The sequence below is a fragment of the Helianthus annuus genome, chromosome 5 (genome assembly GCF_002127325.2).
Source record: "Helianthus annuus cultivar XRQ/B chromosome 5, HanXRQr2.0-SUNRISE, whole genome shotgun sequence".
NCBI lineage: Eukaryota > Viridiplantae > Streptophyta > Magnoliopsida > Asterales > Asteraceae > Helianthus > Helianthus annuus.
In genome coordinates this window covers 126,443,751-126,463,624 of record NC_035437.2, presented here as the reverse complement: position 1 = coordinate 126,463,624, position 19,874 = coordinate 126,443,751, and the positions used below count along the sequence as shown (strand labels likewise).

General features: G+C 35.1%; 1 protein-coding gene across 1 annotated transcript; it reads left to right on the top strand.

Moving 5' to 3' along the window:
* The first annotated feature begins 13,008 nt into the window (after positions 1–13,008).
* On the top strand, positions 13,009–19,644 carry LOC110941204 (GTP-binding protein ERG). Its single transcript, XM_022182826.2, has 8 exons — positions 13,009–13,758; positions 15,315–15,404; positions 15,646–15,791; positions 16,341–16,499; positions 16,608–16,674; positions 16,922–17,029; positions 17,972–18,111; positions 19,193–19,644. Exons 1-8 carry the CDS (start codon positions 13,210–13,212, stop codon positions 19,275–19,277), a joined length of 1,344 nt encoding a protein of 447 aa, XP_022038518.1. The 5' UTR covers positions 13,009–13,209; the 3' UTR covers positions 19,278–19,644.
* Positions 19,645–19,874: the final 230 nt, after the last annotated feature.

Below are 19,874 nucleotides of genomic sequence, written 5' to 3'. Positions count from 1 at the left end.
CTTGTGATACATTTGATATTACAGTAAATGGTTGAATTATATTATTCTTTATGCTTCCGCTGTGCATTCGTATATTGTGGTTTGACTATATTATTGCCAACTACGTCACGGTAATCCCCCACCGGGCCCACCGGTGATACACGTGGAAATCGGGGTGTGACAAAGGCTGAGCACGAACAGCATTTAAGAGCTATTCTGGAGCTGCTGAAGAAGGAACAGCTGTATGCCAAATTCTCTAAGTGTGAGTTTTGGCTACGTGAAGTCCAATTTCTTGGACATGTGGTAAATGGAGATGGAATCCATGTGGATCCCACCAAGATCGAAGCGATCAAGACTTGGGAAACGCCAAAGACGCCAACCGAGATTCGACAATTCTTGGGTTTGGCTGGCTATTATCGAAGATTCATTGAGGATTTTTCAAAAATCGCTCAACCATTGACGCTCCTCACGCAGAAAGATAAGAAGTTTGATTGGGGAATCAAACAGGAAGAAGCGTTCCAGATATTGAAGGATAAGCTCTGCAATGCGCCAATCTTAGCACTACCGGAAGGTACAGATGATTTTATGGTATACTGCGACGCCTCACGTCAAGGATTGGGTTGCGTGTTGATGCAACGCCAAAAGGTTATTGCTTACGCGTCACGACAATTGAAAGTGCACGAAAAGAACTATACCACACATGATTTGGAACTTGGCGCAGTGGTTTTTGCATTAAAGATCTGGAGACACTACTTGTATGGTACGAAATGTACAATCTTCACAGATCATAAGAGCCTACAACATATATTCAACCAGAAAGAGCTAAATATGAGGCAGAGACGTTGGGTTGAGTTGTTGAATGATTACGACTGCGAAATAAAGTATCATCCAGGGAAGGCGAATGTGGTTGCTGATGCCCTAAGTCGAAAAGAAAGGATCAAGCCCATAAGGGTTAGGGCTTTGGAGATGATTATTCAAACCGATCTTTCCTTGCGCATTCGTGCCGCGCAGAAAGAAGCTCTCAAGGAAGGGAACCTTGAAGAAGAATATCTCCGTGGGATGGAGAAGCTATTGGTACCAAACGAGGAAGGAACGTTATGTTTTGAGAAAAGGATTTGGGTTCCTCTGTTTGGAGGTTTAAGGAAGGTTATTTTTGATGAAGCTCACAAATCACGATACTCTATCCATCCAGGAGCGGATAAGATGTACCAAAATCTTAAAGATTACTACTGGTGGCCTAGAATGAAAGGCAATGTTGCTGTTTATGTGAGCAAGTGTTTAACGTGCGCTAAAGTGAAAGCGGAATACAAGAAGCCTTCAGGACTTCTCCAACAACTAGAAATTCCCAAGTGGAAATGGGAACAAATCTCCATGGATTTTATTACAAAGTTGCCATGAACGCCAAGAGGTCATGACACTATTTGGGTAATAGTGGACCGATTAACAAAATCTGCACATTTCTTACCTATCAGGGAGAAGGATAATACGAGCAAGTTGGCTGAAATTTACATGAGAGAAATCGTTACGCGCCATGGAGTACCTCTCTCAATCATCTCTGTTAGAGACGGAAGGTTCGTATCAAGGATTTGGCAATCCTTCCAAGAAGCCTTTGGCTCACAATTGAACCTGAGCACCACATTTCACCCGCAGACCGACGGGCAAAGCGAACGGACGATACAGACTTTGGAAGACATGCTGAGAGCGTGTGTTATGGATTTGGGCGGTAGCTGGGATAAGCATTTGCCACTGGTCGAATTTTCATACAACAACAGCTACCACACCAGTATTGGTGCCGCGCCATTAGAAGCTTTATATGGACGCAAGTGCAGGTCACCGCTTTGTTGGTCTGACGCAGGTGATAGACAATTGGTTGGTCCTGATATGGTCTAGGAAACCACAGATAAGATCGCACAGATCTGAGATCGCATCAAGGCGGCTCGTGATCGTCAAAAGTGTTATGCGGATCGAAGAAGAAAACCTCTAGAGTTTGAGGTAGGTGATATGGTTTTGTTGAAGGTATCACCCTGGAAGGGTGTGGCACGCTTCGGGAAGCGTGGAAAGTTGAATCCGCGGTATATTGGTCCGTTCAGAATTTTGGAAAGAATTGGGCTAGTAGCATACAAGTTGGATTTACCTGCTGAACTAAATGGAGTTCACGATACATTTCATGTATCAAATCTGAAGAAAAGTCCAACTCAAGATACCGTTGTCATTCCCACCGACGAGATTCATGTTGACGACACACTCCATTTTGTTGAAGAACCTGTTGAGGTTACGGATTGGAAGGAAAACAAGACCCGCCGGAGCAGTGTCAAGCTCGTCAAGGTTCGTTGGAATGCCAGACATGGTCCTGAATACACCTGGGAGCGTGAGGACCGGATGAAAGAGAAATACCCCCACTTATTTCCCAAGAACCCTGCAACTAGAAGCAGAACTTAAAATTTCGGGACGAAATTTTTCTAACGGGGGGAGAATGTGACAACCCTCACTAAACCAGATATCCGTACGACTTAATTAATAATTAATTACTGCTTAATTACTGTGCTTACTTGAAATTGTGGATAAACTGCTACTTGATTACTGATACATGCACATACCTGCATCATACTTTATTTACTGTCACTACATTATTTACATGCTGAACCTTAGTGACAAACATGATGCACGGAAGCACAGTAGCACAATGAACGGATAACCTATTGAACATGCTGATATAGCCAGCATCAGGCAGGCACTGCCTCTAAGGCCTGTATGAGCCCGAAATAGTTTACTACACTAATAGTGAGTGTAGAGATACAAGGGTTGTAGAACTGCGTCTCTAGGAATAAGTTACAGTGACAGGATGTGCCAAAAACGTACTCTAAGTACAAAACTCAGCACTTTAATTAACAATTCAGCTTCTAGCTAACTAATAAAGTGCCAAAACATGTGAAAAATATTACTAGACACTTTCCAAAGTGTCGGGAATAAGTTGTGTCACTAAAATTAAGATAAATGACACTTTAAAGCTTTGTTAAGCGCTTTAACGGATTACTATCCAACCGAACAACCGGACTATACCCGGAACATGAAAATATTGCCAATAACATTGTTTATCTTTTTCTGAGCCAGTTAGGGTCCCTGAATACCCTAACACCCGCTATAACGCATGACACACTAGTAACCGGGTTAATCCCTAAACTAACTTAACTTAACTAACTAATGGTTGAAATCTAACTAGATTACCCCCCCCCCCAACCGATTCGGTCACAATGTGACCACCATTGTACTCCTCTTGATTATTTTATTCTCTTATGTCTAATATCTAAGAGACATTGCATCCAATGGTTAATGAACTTGATAATTGTCTATAAGAACAAGACTTAGCACCACATATCATTCACACTCACAACTCACCATCAAAACACTCTCTCTCTCTCTCTCAAAGAGCTACGGCCGAACACCCCCATAGTCATCCATCCATCTTTCAATTTCCATCAAGCTATTTCAAGGACATTCAAGTGTTACAGATCACATACGAGGAGGCTTGGTGCATTCGGAAAGCAAAGGACCTCTTCTCATTGCTTTTATCCACCCATTTTGCGTCTAGAATCTTCCCTAGCCTCGAGCTAGTAATAAGTTGCTTGAAACACCCTCTCGAACTATTTTAAAGTGGTTAAAACGATATATAACAGCTAAAACTCGTAAACATACAAGATGATAAGTAAAAGTCTACTAAAAATGCTAAAAATAATGGTTAAAAGCTAGATTGTTGTGTAAATCTTGTAGGATTTGTTTTGTGTAATTATTTGGGCCCGATCTATGTTGTGGTAGCTCGGATCATCGTTTAACCCGGGTTGGTCATGATCATGGATCATGACATAGAGTTTGTTTTAGTGTAACAAGGGTTAAGTGATGAAACTCTACCACACAAGAAACTTGAACTTGTGTAAAAACGATTCTACTTGTGAAATAGTGTTTAAAACTAGTAGATCTACGGATCTACAAGCGGTATTTTCAAAAAATCAAGTGTCAAAGAAATGTATTTTCTAAAACCGGATCTTACACTAACAAGAATGATTTTTAAAACACACAAGTGTGTAAACACTTGTGTAACACTAAGTTTCGACAAAGAACTAGTTTTGTCAAATTTTACAAGAAGTTGTAAAGATGGAATTTCTGTAAAAGCGAGGTTTTTACGAAACCGGATGGATTTATGTAAAGATCCACTAAAAATAATGGGATTTACTTCATTTTCCGGACAAACCACAAGTTCATGTAATTTATGCGATTTATATGTATTTTGACTAGTTTGATGCTTTGGATATTGTTCTGATTGAATGAGAAAATTGTTGGTTTGATTTATAAAAGAAAATGATACGCTTGAAAGCGTGGCTACCTCCAGTTACAGGGGAAACTCTGGCGAAATTTTTCCAAAAACCTAACACTTAGAAATATTTTCACTACAAGTGTTAGAAATACATTTTGACATGTTTTCAAATTATAGATTTCGCCACGACTTTATTTACAAAATATCGGAGGTGGGATTTCACAAAATAAAACTTGGTAAATATATATTTAGTATATATTTTTCATAACGTCATTTGTTATGTGTTTATGATTATTTTGTGAAATATACAAATATTATTTTTAGGGTAAAAATAATATTACCGTGTTAACGACTCCAAAATAATACGAACGCCTTCGCAATAATTATTTAAGTTACACCGGTAATTATTATTACCACTCGATCTTTAAAACGTAACTTACGCATTTTAAGGAAATATTTATGAACACGTATTTTTGTCAAGGTATTATTTTGGGAAAATCATATGTATTAAAATATAATATTTTTGGGAAGAATATTTATATTTTGGAGTAAGAAGTAAAATATATATTAAGTGAGACTTAATAATATATTCCGAAGTATACGAACGCACATGTATTAAATCCCCCATCCTTGGGAAGGAAAATAATTACCAAGTATTTACAAAATGTAAACACGAAATAGTTGTCTAACTATTTCCCAAAAACTTAAACCATAAAGCTAAGGCACGGCCATCCGTCTAATAGAGTTAGTACGTGTAGGTCGTCGCACAGCTGCTTGATCAGGAGGTATACTTGGTAGAGACGCACCACAGTGAGTTCATGTCCCCCTTTTCTCTTAACTGTTTTCAGTTTTCTAAACTGCGGGGGTGAAATACATGTTACTATATCTATGAGTACTTTATACATGGTATGGTTAGCGTAAGGAGGTTACTACTTAGATCATGTGAGTGGGTAGGCGGAAACTTGAGGCCATTAATCCTCAGGGTAGGACCGAGGGACAGGAGCGGTAGATCTATCTAGGTGTAGCGAGCCCAGCCCCAGGCCCAACAGTACGGACCTCGGGGTGACTTTGTGCCCAACGCATAAATCCGCTAGGTTTGAGTCTCCCTACTTGCACTTCACACATATCAATGGCCTTGCAAACCATTGGTGATCTCTTTTTCCTTATTTGCTACATACCAGGATTTTTATACATACAAAGGTTTATTTACTCACTTACACATGAACTCGCTCAACATTATTGTTGATTTTTCAACTTACATGTATTTCAGGGAATTAAAGGATCTGGCGCGGTATGACACGTTTTCCCGCTGCACTAGTTTCGAGGTCATCCGGGTTTAGGGGATGTGACTTTTTCCTGGACGAATCACAGTCCTTAAACTATGTTTATGTCATGTTGATGTTTGTGAACAATGTTTTATGTTATTAGATTTTAATTCACGTTGCATGTGTCAACGTCTTCAGACAATGTTGTTATACTTGATTTCTAAAAATGGATGATCTTGCATGTTTTATTATCATATAGCTTTGTTATGGTTAAGCTATGGTATTAAGAAGTCACACCAAAATTAACCACGCTTCCGCAAAGCCAGGGTGTGACAGTCTTCGAGCGAAATCATTTGAAACAGTTCTTGATTCTCATACCGAGGTGCTGTCGGTGTGATTTCTGCATGTAATCGTTGTTAAATCAATCAGAAGAGTGTTTAAAGTGAAATACAAGCTGTGTCTAAGTCTGTTTCTTATTTTCCGCATCTGAAACAGATCAAAATTTCTCTGAACGACTCATTCGGGTCAACACACGATCCTACAATTATGAGGCTACCTTTGTTGAAATGTTAAACTATATATCGGCTATCTTTGTTAAACTATATAACACATGAATAATTTGACTAAAATGGCCCCATAGGTGTATCGTGAAATTATTCAATTTCAACCATTCAGTACCATAATAGATATCATAATTTATAACATAAATCACTATGAGTCATATTGTTTGTTGTTATCATGTTAAAAATATGGATCTTAAATGATTTTTTTATTCACTTGGGTCTTTAATATGAAATAGGACGCATATAAAAGAGACTACATAGTTTTCACTGGGATTCATGTTTGATATTACAATTCTAATCTTGTGTATATATAAAAAAAGTAATATGTGATATGATAGTAACATGATGATTATTGTTTTCACCCATATTTATGGATGTTGCTTGAATAATTATGTTGGGTTATGTAAAATCTGTTGATGATGAAAGCCAAAACCAAAGAGAATCATCTTCTTTACATGGTGGAATAAGGTTAAAGTTCAAATCAAAGTACCAGAAGTTCCCCATTTGAAAACTTCACTAACAACTACTCATAATTGTTGAAACAAGAATCGTTGGGTTAAAGTACTAGAAGACAAAGTACAAGTGTTGGAATAATAAAGTGTTGGTCAACAAGTCAACAACTGAGTTAACAAGTCAAAGCTGAAGACCAGAGACAAGTCAACTCAGAAGACCAGAAGTACTACTGGATTCCAAAAGTGCTGGAATCTTTCCAGCAGTTTTGGAATCCCGGTTGTTTTCCTTGTATCTACAGTATTCAAATGTAACAAGTTTTTAAAACAGTCCAACAGTTTTGCAAACTGTTGGCATTTACATCATTTATTAGGTTATTTAGGGTCACTTTCATGGTAACGTCACCAACAGTTATCTCCTCTTATAAATAGAACTGTACACATGATGTAATTGTAACTCTTAGAGCTGAATATCCTCTTATTAAAGTATCTAGAGGCGAAAAGTAGAAGAACTAAGAGAGAGTACACCTGGTGAGGGGGTGAATTGTACTTTGATTGTTCTTGAATCAGAATTGAATATAATTGAATCATTCAACAATCATTTCCCAAATCCTGTTGTGTATTGAAATAATGTGTTTATTATTACTGTTTTGATTGATTTCTAAACCGTTTTATCAAAAACACACACAAACACACACTCGCTGATCCAACAATTAGTATCAGAGCTTGTTACATTGAATTGACTTAATCGTTGATTTAGAAGATAAACTGAGCTCATATTGATAGTTGATTGAAGTGATCAAGGACTTGAGAAGAATTAGACCAATCAGAACATTCAATTGTTATGATACTTTGTTTTTCTGAGAAAACCTCAATATAATAAGAGGGATGCTAATCACGCATGATCTTCACAATACCCAATCAACATCTAAGAAAACCTCAATATAATAAGAGAAATGTCAATCATTCATGATCTTCGCAATATCGGATCGGAAAATAAGCCTCTAATGCTTGTTCGCCATGAATTCAAGATATGACAATGAAGGATGTGTCACCACTAATCCCAGCAGAACACTGGTTGCTGGAGGTTTGTGATTTATTGTCACACCCCAAAATTACCACCTGCGGGGTTTTACCACAAGGCGTATGACGTACCAGGATCTAGCCACTAATCATGTCAAACTAATAGTAAACAATATAAAACACAATCATCATGTCCAACATGAATAGTGTATTTCAAATTAAACAATTCAAACAAAGTATGTGTTCAGTAGAAGCAAATGTAATTGTTTCAAAACAACCAAAACCAAATTGTTTTAAAATGAATGATATTATGAATTCTCATCAAACAGCACGCCCCATGACACTTCCAGCTCCCCATACTGTAAGTTCCCATGTATTGATGTACCTAATGACAGACCGCGTCATCCCGATCGATCAAAAACCCAATTAACCTAGGTAGCTAGGGTAAGTCGGGTAACGTATCCACGAAGAGCATGTGGTCAGTATCGCACGACCTGTTCGATTAGTTAGACTATTTACAAAAATGTACAAACTAATTATGAAGCTTGCTAATTTTCTTTGTTTGTTTGGTTTGAAAAGAAATCGGAGGGAACCGACAAATGGCTATTGTCTAAAACAATTGTTTACTAACCAGTATTGCAAAACTAAACTACTTAATTGAAAACAAGAACTTGGAATACGGATCACATCCGGTTCGATAATTGTAAGACCTAGGGTTCCACATGTTTTGACTTGATTCAATCGCATATCACGAAGCTTAGGTGCCAATTGCTATCAACGTCATAGACAATGGACCGCAATGCACTTCGTTACCTCGGACATGTAAATCCTAACCTAAGATAAGGCATGATTGCACATAACCATTTCGCAAAGTCAAATTTTATCATCACTCGAAAATTTACGAATTCGAACAAAAAATGCAAGACAATTATCAAAGGTTTCAAATACTAAACAACTTGTCACAAAATCACATCACATACAAATGTACAAACCCTAGAATTCTTACAAAAATCTACACCGAGGTGAAACCGAGGAGACTAGCCGCTCATGATTGAAGGAACGTGATCACCAGATGACGAACACGAACACCACGCTATGACCTTGAGTCTTGAATGAGGGATGGAGGTTAGGGTTTGGAAGGTGAGTGTGAAAGGATGAAGATGATGGTGATGGTGATTTAGGGTTTTGAAGTATGGATGATGATGGGTTAGAGATTAGAGGTGAATGGTGGTGTTAGGATGATTAGAGGTGAAAAGCCTTCCCAATAATGGTTTCAAGATGGTGTTTTAAGCTTCCCTAACTCGTAACCCCTAGAATAAGGTTCAAAGATCACCTATAAATCGTCCCTAACACATAACTCAATTTCGCGACAGATATAAGACTTGGGGACTCATGTGGAACATGTTATATCATTATGTGTTATGTATGATGACATGTTAAATTATACGAGTTCGAAAAGATGTGATTGCTGATCTATGCCTTGTGTTGTTAAAATTCACTAATAAAAGTCTAATGCAAGGTATGAATTGGAAATGATTCATGATATGTACGAGTTTGTATGCTAACGAAGAATATGAATGTGGTGACATGAAAAGATAGGAACCACATTATCATGGACTCAAGCACGGGTCAAAAGGAGGCGAGAAAGCAAACACGAACGCTTAAGGTAAATGATTCCCAAACTCAATTTCTTATTATGCAATGAAGTTTTGTATACAAGAGGAAAGAGAATCATGAAACGATGGATATATAATGGTAATACAAATGTAAGTAATCTCGTAACGGGTTATTTGTGGTTTAACTATGAACGAACACACTTGTTGAGAGCAAACGGGTCAAACTTGGAATATGTTTATCACAAGGATTAAGTTATAAAATACTCATCAGAAAGGGTTAGAAATGATGTAATTATGGTTTTTATGTGTTGATTAACTTACTGGGAGATCAAGTATTAGTTATGGGAAAAAGGATGCCCAAGTCTACAAAATGTGTAAAGTAATAAAGATGCCTAGATGCTACGCGGCCGTGTTGAATTCTGACACGTTCATTTCGTTGTTCTGTCCCAAAATTTATATATATGGGCAAGGTTGAGAATTTAAGCACTTGTAAGGGTTATTACTCACTTGTGTCGACTATACAAAACCCTTGAGAGTATATGACCAATGTGATAACTTTGATTACACCTAATAAAGGTAAGTGGGTCATGAACCAAACGACTCAAACCGAATAGACATGATATGCTTGTAGTACGTGCAAATAGTTGTGTAAGGTACGGGTGAGTATGGGACTCGAATTTAAGCATGTAAAAGGATAAAATAGGTGTTTTGGTGCACATGTACATATATAAGAGATTAAATTATATGCAAGTAGACAGACTATTATGTGTGCACGTATGCATGTGTTTTGGATGTATGGATGTATGTGAGTGGGATTTGTACGTATGAATGTATTAGTACGTAAGTTATATGTATGTGTAAGGATATAAATAGGTGTATGCATGAATTGGAATTTTATAGATACGAACGAATTAGACTTGTATATGTGGTTTTAATATGTATGAGTATTAGCGATGCTAACCATATTGCTTCTGAGAATAGAATGAAAGTGCATGTATGTTATTGTTGGCCTTATGAAGTTTCGACACTGGGATGCAAAGATTGAATTTAGAGAGATATTCGAATGGATTAGTATATGTAGAAAGATGTGACGTGGTCATTTAATTATGTATGTTTAAATTATCTATAATGTCACCAAGTACTAATGATGTGAATGTATGTGGTGACTGCAGGTTACGTAGAATCACGGATCATCATCATAATGGAATGTAAGTGGTTGAAGATAGAGTCATAACCCAGATTGTACGAAAGTGTGCGGTCATGTAGTTAGTAACGTATGTCATGTTTTATTTCTTAAATGAGAACGAAGAATGTAAATATTGTTAAAGAGTAATTTTAAAAGGATTTTCAAGTATGCTAGAGTGTTTATAACGAAAGAAATTTTAAGGTTCATATTTCTACTGCGTCTTTTAGCTTAAAACCAATGTTTTAAATACCGGTATGAACCGGCCGGTTATACCGGTTAAACCGGATACCGGACACGTGCCCGGTACGATAAAGGCCAGTAAAACCCAAATACGGTATGTCTTATGTACCGCCGGTAAATCCGGTTCTACCGGTTCAAACCATTGAACCGGTTTGCATTATCTTAAAATTTGATTTTTTAATTACAAAAAACATGATATTAAGGTAATACCGACGTTCCATTGTTGGTAATTAACCTAATGCCCTCGATTTTGAAACTGTTACTCACATTATCCAATGCAATATTGTTTATAAGTAATAAAAATGCTCTTAAAAATGCATAACATTTTACAAGAAAACAATTGTTTTTAGCTAAAACCATAATCAGTTATATAAATCTTAATTAAGATTGGATTGTTTTTTAGATTAATTTGTATTTTATGGAATTATAGTGTTAACTAGTGACCCGGTTGAACTGCCCGGTACAACCCGGTTCAACCGATTGAACCATTTTAGAGCCTAACCCGGTATGAATAAAAAACCGGTTTTTAAAACATTGCTTAAAACGTGTTAAGGGTCTTACATATATTTTGTTTTTCGCTTATAATTTTTAAGATACACTATTTTATAAAATTTTAATTATGTGGTTACAACGTGCTTATTTTTATATACGTATAGACATAAAGTTTACTCAAACTGAGTTGTGAACAATAATGTACAAGTGATCAAAGCACAAACGTACATGTCATTAAAGTTGCTACGTGATTTTGGTTTTGTTTATATAAAGTGATGTCGTTTACCTGTTTTGTTATTTTAGTAATACACAATAACGTTTTATAAAATTTTGAATATATTCTTGTGACATGCTTATTTTTATCTATGATTCGATAAAAGTTTTATTCGAACGGGTCAAATATATTTGATTTTTTACCATGACAAAGTGAACCGATACTGTCTGGACATTGACACCGATACCATATTCGTTTTTATGGTTTTGTCGACATGAAAATATAAAATTCGTTGAAAAAGAGTTGTATTCGCAACATAATATTTTTTTGGTACCGTAAGCAACACAACGGTACTATGATGAACCGAAACAAACCGGTACCGACCAAACAACATCGATATCAGTACCAGGACTCGTTTTTATGCTTTTTGATCGATGTAAAACACGTGTCGATATCCTCTTGGGCATATCTCTTTCGATTTCTTTCAGTCTCACACCGATACTATAATGGACCCCACAAACTAAATCAATTTTACAAAATCTATTTCTTTATTTTCATCTTTTTATTATATCTCTTAATTAACATAAAATCTATTTATTTTTTTATTTTTTATAAGTAAATATTTATATATAATTTTTTAAGAAATGATAAATAATTTAGCACGATAGAAATTGCTCAAAATCTTAAATAATAAAAAATTCAATAGGTATAATAATAGTTGGTAATGTGCAAATAAATTGTTATTAAGATATTAGGTTAAAACTCCGTGTATTACACGTGTCTAATGTATAAAACCTGTTTTAATTTTTGTAATTTTAAATATATGGGATTAAATAGTATAAAACCAATAACAATAATAATAAAAGACTGTATCTCATCGGAACTAAAGTGTTTCCTAACCACACAGATACACAAATAAAATAGAGACGTCATGGCTTAATCACACCGTCTCAAAATGTGCCAAGTAATTGATCGTAACAAACAAATCAGATTCGATTATACATTTTTACGATTTTACCACAAAATATATTAAATTAGTTGTAGTTATTTTTAAACAGTTTTTCTCGATTATGCTACATCTTAATAGATTAATTTAACTAATTTTCAGATATTATATTCGTGTGTTTTCAAGATTGATATGGATTTTAATAGATACTTATAATTATAATATCATTTGTTTCAATATTTAATTTATATTTTAAAGAGTTTTTATATATTCATAATATTAGTCAGATACTTATCTAGTATTATTTAGTAATATTATTAATAAATAAAAAATGGAGCGGACGTTTTCTGACTTTTTTAATTTATATTTATAAATAAAAAATAAATAGATTTTATGTTAATTAAGAGATGTAATAAAAAGATCAAAGTAAAAAAAATAGATTTTGTAAAATTGATTTAAACTTAAATAAAATTAGGAGTTAGTACCCAAAGGTGTTATATTGATAAAATTATAAAGAATGGAAGGGTATTTTAGTCATTATATTGATAATTTTGGTGTTAGTACCCAAAGGTGTTACAAAATTGAAACCATAAAAACTAAACTTATTAAAAAGAAGTTAGTACATAATGGTGAAACTAGCTATAAACCACGGGTGTCTAATTAACTCAAGGCATAACTACTTACATAATTTTGCGTAAAAAAATTGGTGTCATTTACAATTTTCTAAAGCCCAAGGACACTTCTTGCACATCCAATCCATCTTTCTCTGCAATCTTAAACCCTCAATGCCTCTACAGAACCCTTCTTCTCCACCTCGCCCCTCATTGGATTCACCGCACCTCCGCCCAATTTCAGATTCCATTTGACGTTCAATCATCTTTCTCACACATTCATTAATCGATCACTCAATTGATCACACACCCCACCATGAAAGCTCTAAGACTCCTTCAAACACTCGCTAATAACTCTTCAAGAACCCCACTAAAACCCCACAAAAATCCCATCTTTCTTTCAAGATTCTACACATCACAACCCCTGCAACAAAACCCAGCACCCGAACCCGAAGAAACCCACACTGCAAATGGGAACAGTAACAATGGGATTGGGTTTGACAGCAGTTATTATGAATTACCCACTATAGATACAGGAAAAAGGGAAGCTACATGGGATGAGAAGTATAGGAGGAGGGCTGACAAGGCTGTGTTTAAGGAAGAGTATGATCAGGTGGTGAAAGATAAGAAGTATAAGAAGAAGGGTAAGACTAAGAATGAGAGGCTGGTGGAGCAGGAGGAGAAACGGAGGCGTAGCGAGATTCTTTCGAGGGCGTTGCTCGAGGTGGCGGTGGCGGAAACTGATGAGGAGGATGAGGAGGAGGAGGAGGAGAGGGAGGTGGTGAAGGTGGAGGATCAGTTGTCTTTGTCGGTTGGGATTATTGGTGCTCCGAATGCTGGAAAGTCTGCACTTACCAATTTCATGGTTTGTTTGTTGGTTTATTTGTATGTTTGTTTAACTTCATTTAGGGTGCTTGATGTTTGCTGTTATTAGACTAAGATTAGATTATTAGAAATTTGGGATGCCCTGCTAACATTGATTAGTTCTAGTTTTTTTTGGAATTGTTTAGGGTAAAAATGATCAAAATTGGATGATGTCATGAAACCGGTTATTAAAAACTGTTTTGAATATATGATTATACCATTCTGATGTTGGTTATTATGATTGTGTAGTTAGTTTGTAATCTCACAGCCAAACACCCGAGAGTTATGCAACAACAGACTAAGCACTTTGGATGAATAGTTTCTTAAGTTTAGATGTTTTGGATTGATGATCCGTAAACGTATTGTTGATATCCGTTTAGGTAGAGATGGGAATCTTGACTAGCTTACTACTTCACTTATGAGTGGGTCAATCCGATTTATGATATATTTTTAACATGTCAAACAAGTGAAATTTAAAATTAGTGTAATGGGAAATGGGTTAAAATTTACTGACAACGTATATTTAATGCATAAAACCTTCCTACTCATTTTATTCGAAAGTTAGATTATTAATGAAGTGATATACTTCTTGTGATCATAGTTGACAACCTAGTTATCCTTGATTTTTTTTTTTTTGATAGAAAGTGTTTTGGACCAAACCCAACCGTTTACAAAAAAAGTTATCTTTTTGACCTGTTATGTATGCTTGTTGCATCTGATTGACACCCAACCACAGAATGCTTAGAGTATACACATATATCCCTAAATTTGGTTCACTTTTTAAAAAAAAACCCACATCCGATTCCCCGTATATTCATAATCAATTAAATAATATCATTTTTTCTGCTCACAACCACTTAAAAAGTTAAAAGTATAGATAGGGGATAAATAGTGAACCCCCAAATATGGGGGTTTACTTTAGTTTTCCACATTACGCCCCTCTTGCGTTATGCTCATATAATGTATATATGTGTGGGCGCTTGGGGGGCAAAAGTGAAAGTGCACTAGTTTTAACATTATATTACTAATTTCGTGAAAATAACGTTAAAAGAGGGGGACGGTTAATCATGCATCATGTGGTGGCGTTGATAGCCAAAAGACAAGGGAGTACATGCACTAATCAGCCTTTGTCTTAATTGCTGAGTGTTATGTGCCTTATGTCCAAGGCTTGATGCAAAACTACTATCGAGCCGGTGGTCTCACTGGAAGCAGCCTCTCTATTCCTACGGAGTAGAGGTAAGGCTGTCTACATCTTACCCTCAGATCCTACCTTAGCTTTGCTATTGGTGGGATTTACTGAGTATGATGATGATGATGATGACTTTAGTTTTCCACATAATTTGGTGTATGAGGTATGGGGATTCCAATGTATGAGTGAAAATAAACAAAATCTTACATTTTCCTATAATTTGGGTATGCGGAAAAGGATAGTGATTCATTGTGAGTGCTCTTACATTTTCATAAATTGTTTGCAAACAAATATTTACGTCTCTCTCCTCATTGTGGTTACTATAGTCTACAACTTATGTTTGAATATTTTTCTGTTATTTTCAATAGGTCGGGACGAAGGTTGCTGCAGTTTCACGGAAGACCAACACAACTACACATGAAGTATTAGGAGTGATGACAAAAGGAAAAACACAAATAGTATGTTTGTCGGTGTACCCTATGCATTTCATTTCATTTAAAGTTCTTTTCATAGAAATTGTGAACAAAATCAAAATCCTTTTTTTTTCTTTTATTTTTTGATTTTATGTCTTGTCATTACCCGTATTATAAGTTTCGACATTGTGCAATATTATGCTCTTTTAGTTACCGATTTATTTTTCTTTTAATCAGTATTACATATTCCAGTTATCCTCATGTTAGAGTCTTCTTTTGTTAGCAGTGTTTCTTTGACACTCCGGGGCTTATTATGAGAAGTAGTGGACTCCCAAAATCCGATGTTAAAGTTCGAGTTGAAAGCGCATGGAGTTCAATTGATCTTTACGACACGCTCGTTGTTATATTTGATGTTCATAGACATCTTACCAGGTTTATAACTTTTACTAGCCATTCTTTTTCTCCATTTTCATCTTTTCTTTTACCTGCATATAACTCTTAATGAAAATAAAACATGCTATATTATTCATTTTGATCTTTTAATATTTTCATTTGTGCGCCCCATTGGTATGATCTTTGAAGAAAGGGTAAATTACATTTTTCGTCCTTTATGTTTGTACCAGATTGTAACGGATAGCCTTTAACTTCAATAATTACAGTCACAGTCCTTTATTTGCAAAACCCGTTACACCTTACGTCCTTTAGTACTAACTAGGTTAAACATTTCAAAATACCCTTAAGTGAATAAACTTAACTGAAATTTTTAACCTGGTTAGTACTAAAGGACGTAGAGTGTAACGGGTTTTGCAAATAAAGGACTGTGACTGTAATTATTGAAGTTAAAGGCTATCCGTTGCAATCCGGTACAAACATAAAGGACGAAAAGTGTAATTTACCCTTGAAGAAATGAATACGTGATTATTAGAACCCCTTTTAATGAAAATAAAAAATGTGACATTTTTTTTGTATATATGTGTTTAGGCCTGATAAAAGAGTGGTAGGACTTATTAAACAAATGGGTTCACAAGTAAATCCAAAGCAAAAGCGAATATTATGCATGAATAAAGTCGATTTGGTAGAGAATAAGAAAGATTTGTTGAAAGTTGCTGATCAGTTTAAAGATCTTCCTGGATATGAAAGGTAATTTACATGCGTTCTTCTTTATTTTGTTATCTGATAATTATCTTTTCATCGCAACCTTTTTTATTTAACTTAAAAAGGTCAATCCTTCTTTATTATTCCCGTTAGGTATTTCATGATTTCTGGACTAAAGGGTTCTGGAGTCAAAGATCTTACACAATATTTGATGGAACAGGCATGTTTTTTTTCTCGTTCTTTATAATTCGATATCATTTTCTCTTTGATGTATGATGTAATAATTAGTTTATAATAATAAAAAAGCTTGGAGATTTTATAAATAAAGAAATGTGGTATCGGATTACTAACAAAGTTAGGGGTCGGTCAACACCAGAGAAAATGTATGGCTAAATTTATAGATCTAACATGCAGACAATCTGAAACTTGTGTATTTTTTCCGTAAATATTTTTGTTTAATTGTTTAGGCAGTTAAAAGACCATGGGATGAAGATCCTCTCGTCATGACCGAAGATGTTATGAAGAACATATCATTAGAAGTTGTCAGGGAAAAATTTCTAGACCATATTCATCAGGTATTAACCCGGTCTTTTTCTTCTCCTATTTACAGCAATGTGTCGGGAATTTTATTCTGATTGCATCGGATTCAGATAAATTTTTCTGCGAACGCATTTCTTTGTGAACCCCCTCTAGTTGACATTGGAACATTTAAGAAGTTTAATTACCTATTAGTTGGAGGTCGTGAATTTGACTCATTATGTTACATCTCTAATGGAACGGGTCATACGGGTTGAACACTTGAACAGGTCGAAAGTTGTCTCGTATGTTTAATACATAAAGGCTGCTAAATCATTTTATTAACAAAATTGGATTTTTAATTTTATTCCAGGATTTTTTTTGCAATCGTATATGACCAAACTAGAGTAAATTGCTATTTTAGTCCCTGATTTTTGTCTAAATTGCCATTTTAGTCCAAATAGTTTTTTTTTTCTCCTCTGGGTCCTGACTTTTCCTTTTTCTTGCCATTTTGATCACATTTCCTAACTTAGTCTAAAAACCAGGTTATAATCGGGGGTATTTTTGGCATTAAATTATTATGAGGTTTATAAATTATGTTGTAAACTACCCCTGGTTATCACTACACAACATTTATGACAAAAATACCCCTGGTTATAACTAGATTTTTAGACTGAGTTAGGCAATGTGATCAAAATGGCAAGAAAATAGAAAAGTCAGGGACCCAGGGGAGAAAAAAAAACTATTTGGACTAAAATGTCAATTTCGACCAAACCTCAGGGACTAAAATGGCAATTTACTCGACCAAACTATAAACAAATATAAGAAGTGTCACGAGTCCACTCAACCCTTTGGATATTTACAAAAAAAAAAATGACAAGTTTTGACCTCGGACCATTTTGCTTCCTCTACTTATAAACTTCACTAGACTTTAATTTGAGTGCTAATGTTATATCTTTTGATGGAGCTTAAAAATCGTGATCAACTTGATTTTGTAACAGGAGATTCCGTATGATGTTGAACATCGATTAATAGATTGGAAAGAGTTGAGGGATGGTTCCATAAGGATTGAGCAGCATCTCATCACCAACAAAGTTAGCCAACGCAAAATTATTGTCGGCAAGAATGGTTCTAAAATAGGGTAATGTTCTTTCATGTCACAACTCACTTCTTTCTTATCGATTATTTACCTGATTATATAATTATAATAACACCAAAAGAGATTTATGTTTTGTTACTTGTTCAACAACACTAAACGAGTTTCTGTATTGAACGCTAGAACCAAAGTATGAGAACTGCTAGAACTGCATAAAACTTCTACCTATTTCTTTAAATACGATACGTAAGGTGATTATGTAGCCGCCTAACTTCCCCCCTTTGTCTCTCTCACTACATGTGTGATCAACGCTACATACAAGTGCTTATTGGGGTTCTCACTGTTCTCTATTTAAAGTTGGTTATCTATCCGAGGTACCTGTGTATAAACATGTTTGTGTTGACTAACGTTGATCAATGGTCGGAAATTCTTCCTACACTTTTGGACACCATAGCCTCTTTTAGCAGAACCCTATATTATATATATGTGTGTAATTGTGTATGTGTGTATATATATATGTATGGTTAGCTGAACTACGTCTAGATGGCTTTACCGATAATTAACTTTTTGTATACTTCATCTACAATTAACTTTTTGTATATAGTGTAGAGGTGGCAAGAGGGTGGGCTTAGGTAACTGGTTTGGGTTGAAACAGTTCATTTTTGGTAGGGTTTGAAATGGGCTAGGGTTGGTTGGGTCGACCTGCAAACACTTCTTGTCCTTTTTTTTTATTTCTTTATATATAAATAATGTGTTGTTTATGAATACAAAAACAATATTATTACAATAGTAATCAAAGTAAGTGAATAAAGTGATCTAGAATGTTGTATGCATTAAAAATAGACTTTGGGCCACTATAGCCCCAATTTGTTTTTTTTTTTTTTTTTTTTTTGAGATAAACACAACCCTCACTCATAAGCAAACAGACTGACATTGTCCATCTTTACGCCCATTTATAGTTTTGTGCTCTGAACTAAATATACTATTAACATGTGCAAATTCTCTTTGTTTTCGCATAATAAAGTTTGTATAAACAATTTTTTTTTTTTTGCATAATGAAGTTTGTATAAACAAATTTTATTTTATTTTTTTGTATGAAATCTCATAAGATTTAATTCTTTTTCAGGAGAATAGGCGTTGAAGCCAACGAAGAATTGAGATCCATATTCAAACGACATGTTCATCTGATCCTTTTGGTCCGACTCAAATGATGGAATTATAAAGTTACTGATTATTTATACTTGTGCTCCTTCTACTTACAAATTTAAGAACAAAGCAGTAAGCTTCTGCTATGTTGGAGCTTGTTTTAGGGTTTTAGCTCTTTTGCAGGATTTTATGTTTGAAAACCAAGATGTGGATCCAATGAATCAACCTACAATTCAGAATGGAAGAATTCTGCAGCTTTTATTTTCTTGTTTCTAATTCCTTTTGTATGTTCAATAGAGGTACCCGATAGGTGTAGTTTTGTTGAATGCATTTTATCGATTGTATAGTTACTAGATTCAGTAACTTATTTCAGTGGCGTGTATGCTTTACTTGGCGCGTCTTCTTTATTATTACATATGAAATTATTTCATATATTCGCTCAAAACTCATATAACATCATATTTGTTGAAGAAACTTAATTAAACAGATAACCTGTTTTTATATTTATGACATTTATACTCTTCCCTTGAATGTGTATTGTTTTTTACTACAAAAAAAATCATGATATTATGCAATTTTTAGGGAGTTTAGTGGCATGCATGGTATATACAAAAAAAAAAATTTATAATATCATATACTCATTTTTTATATCTAAGACATTT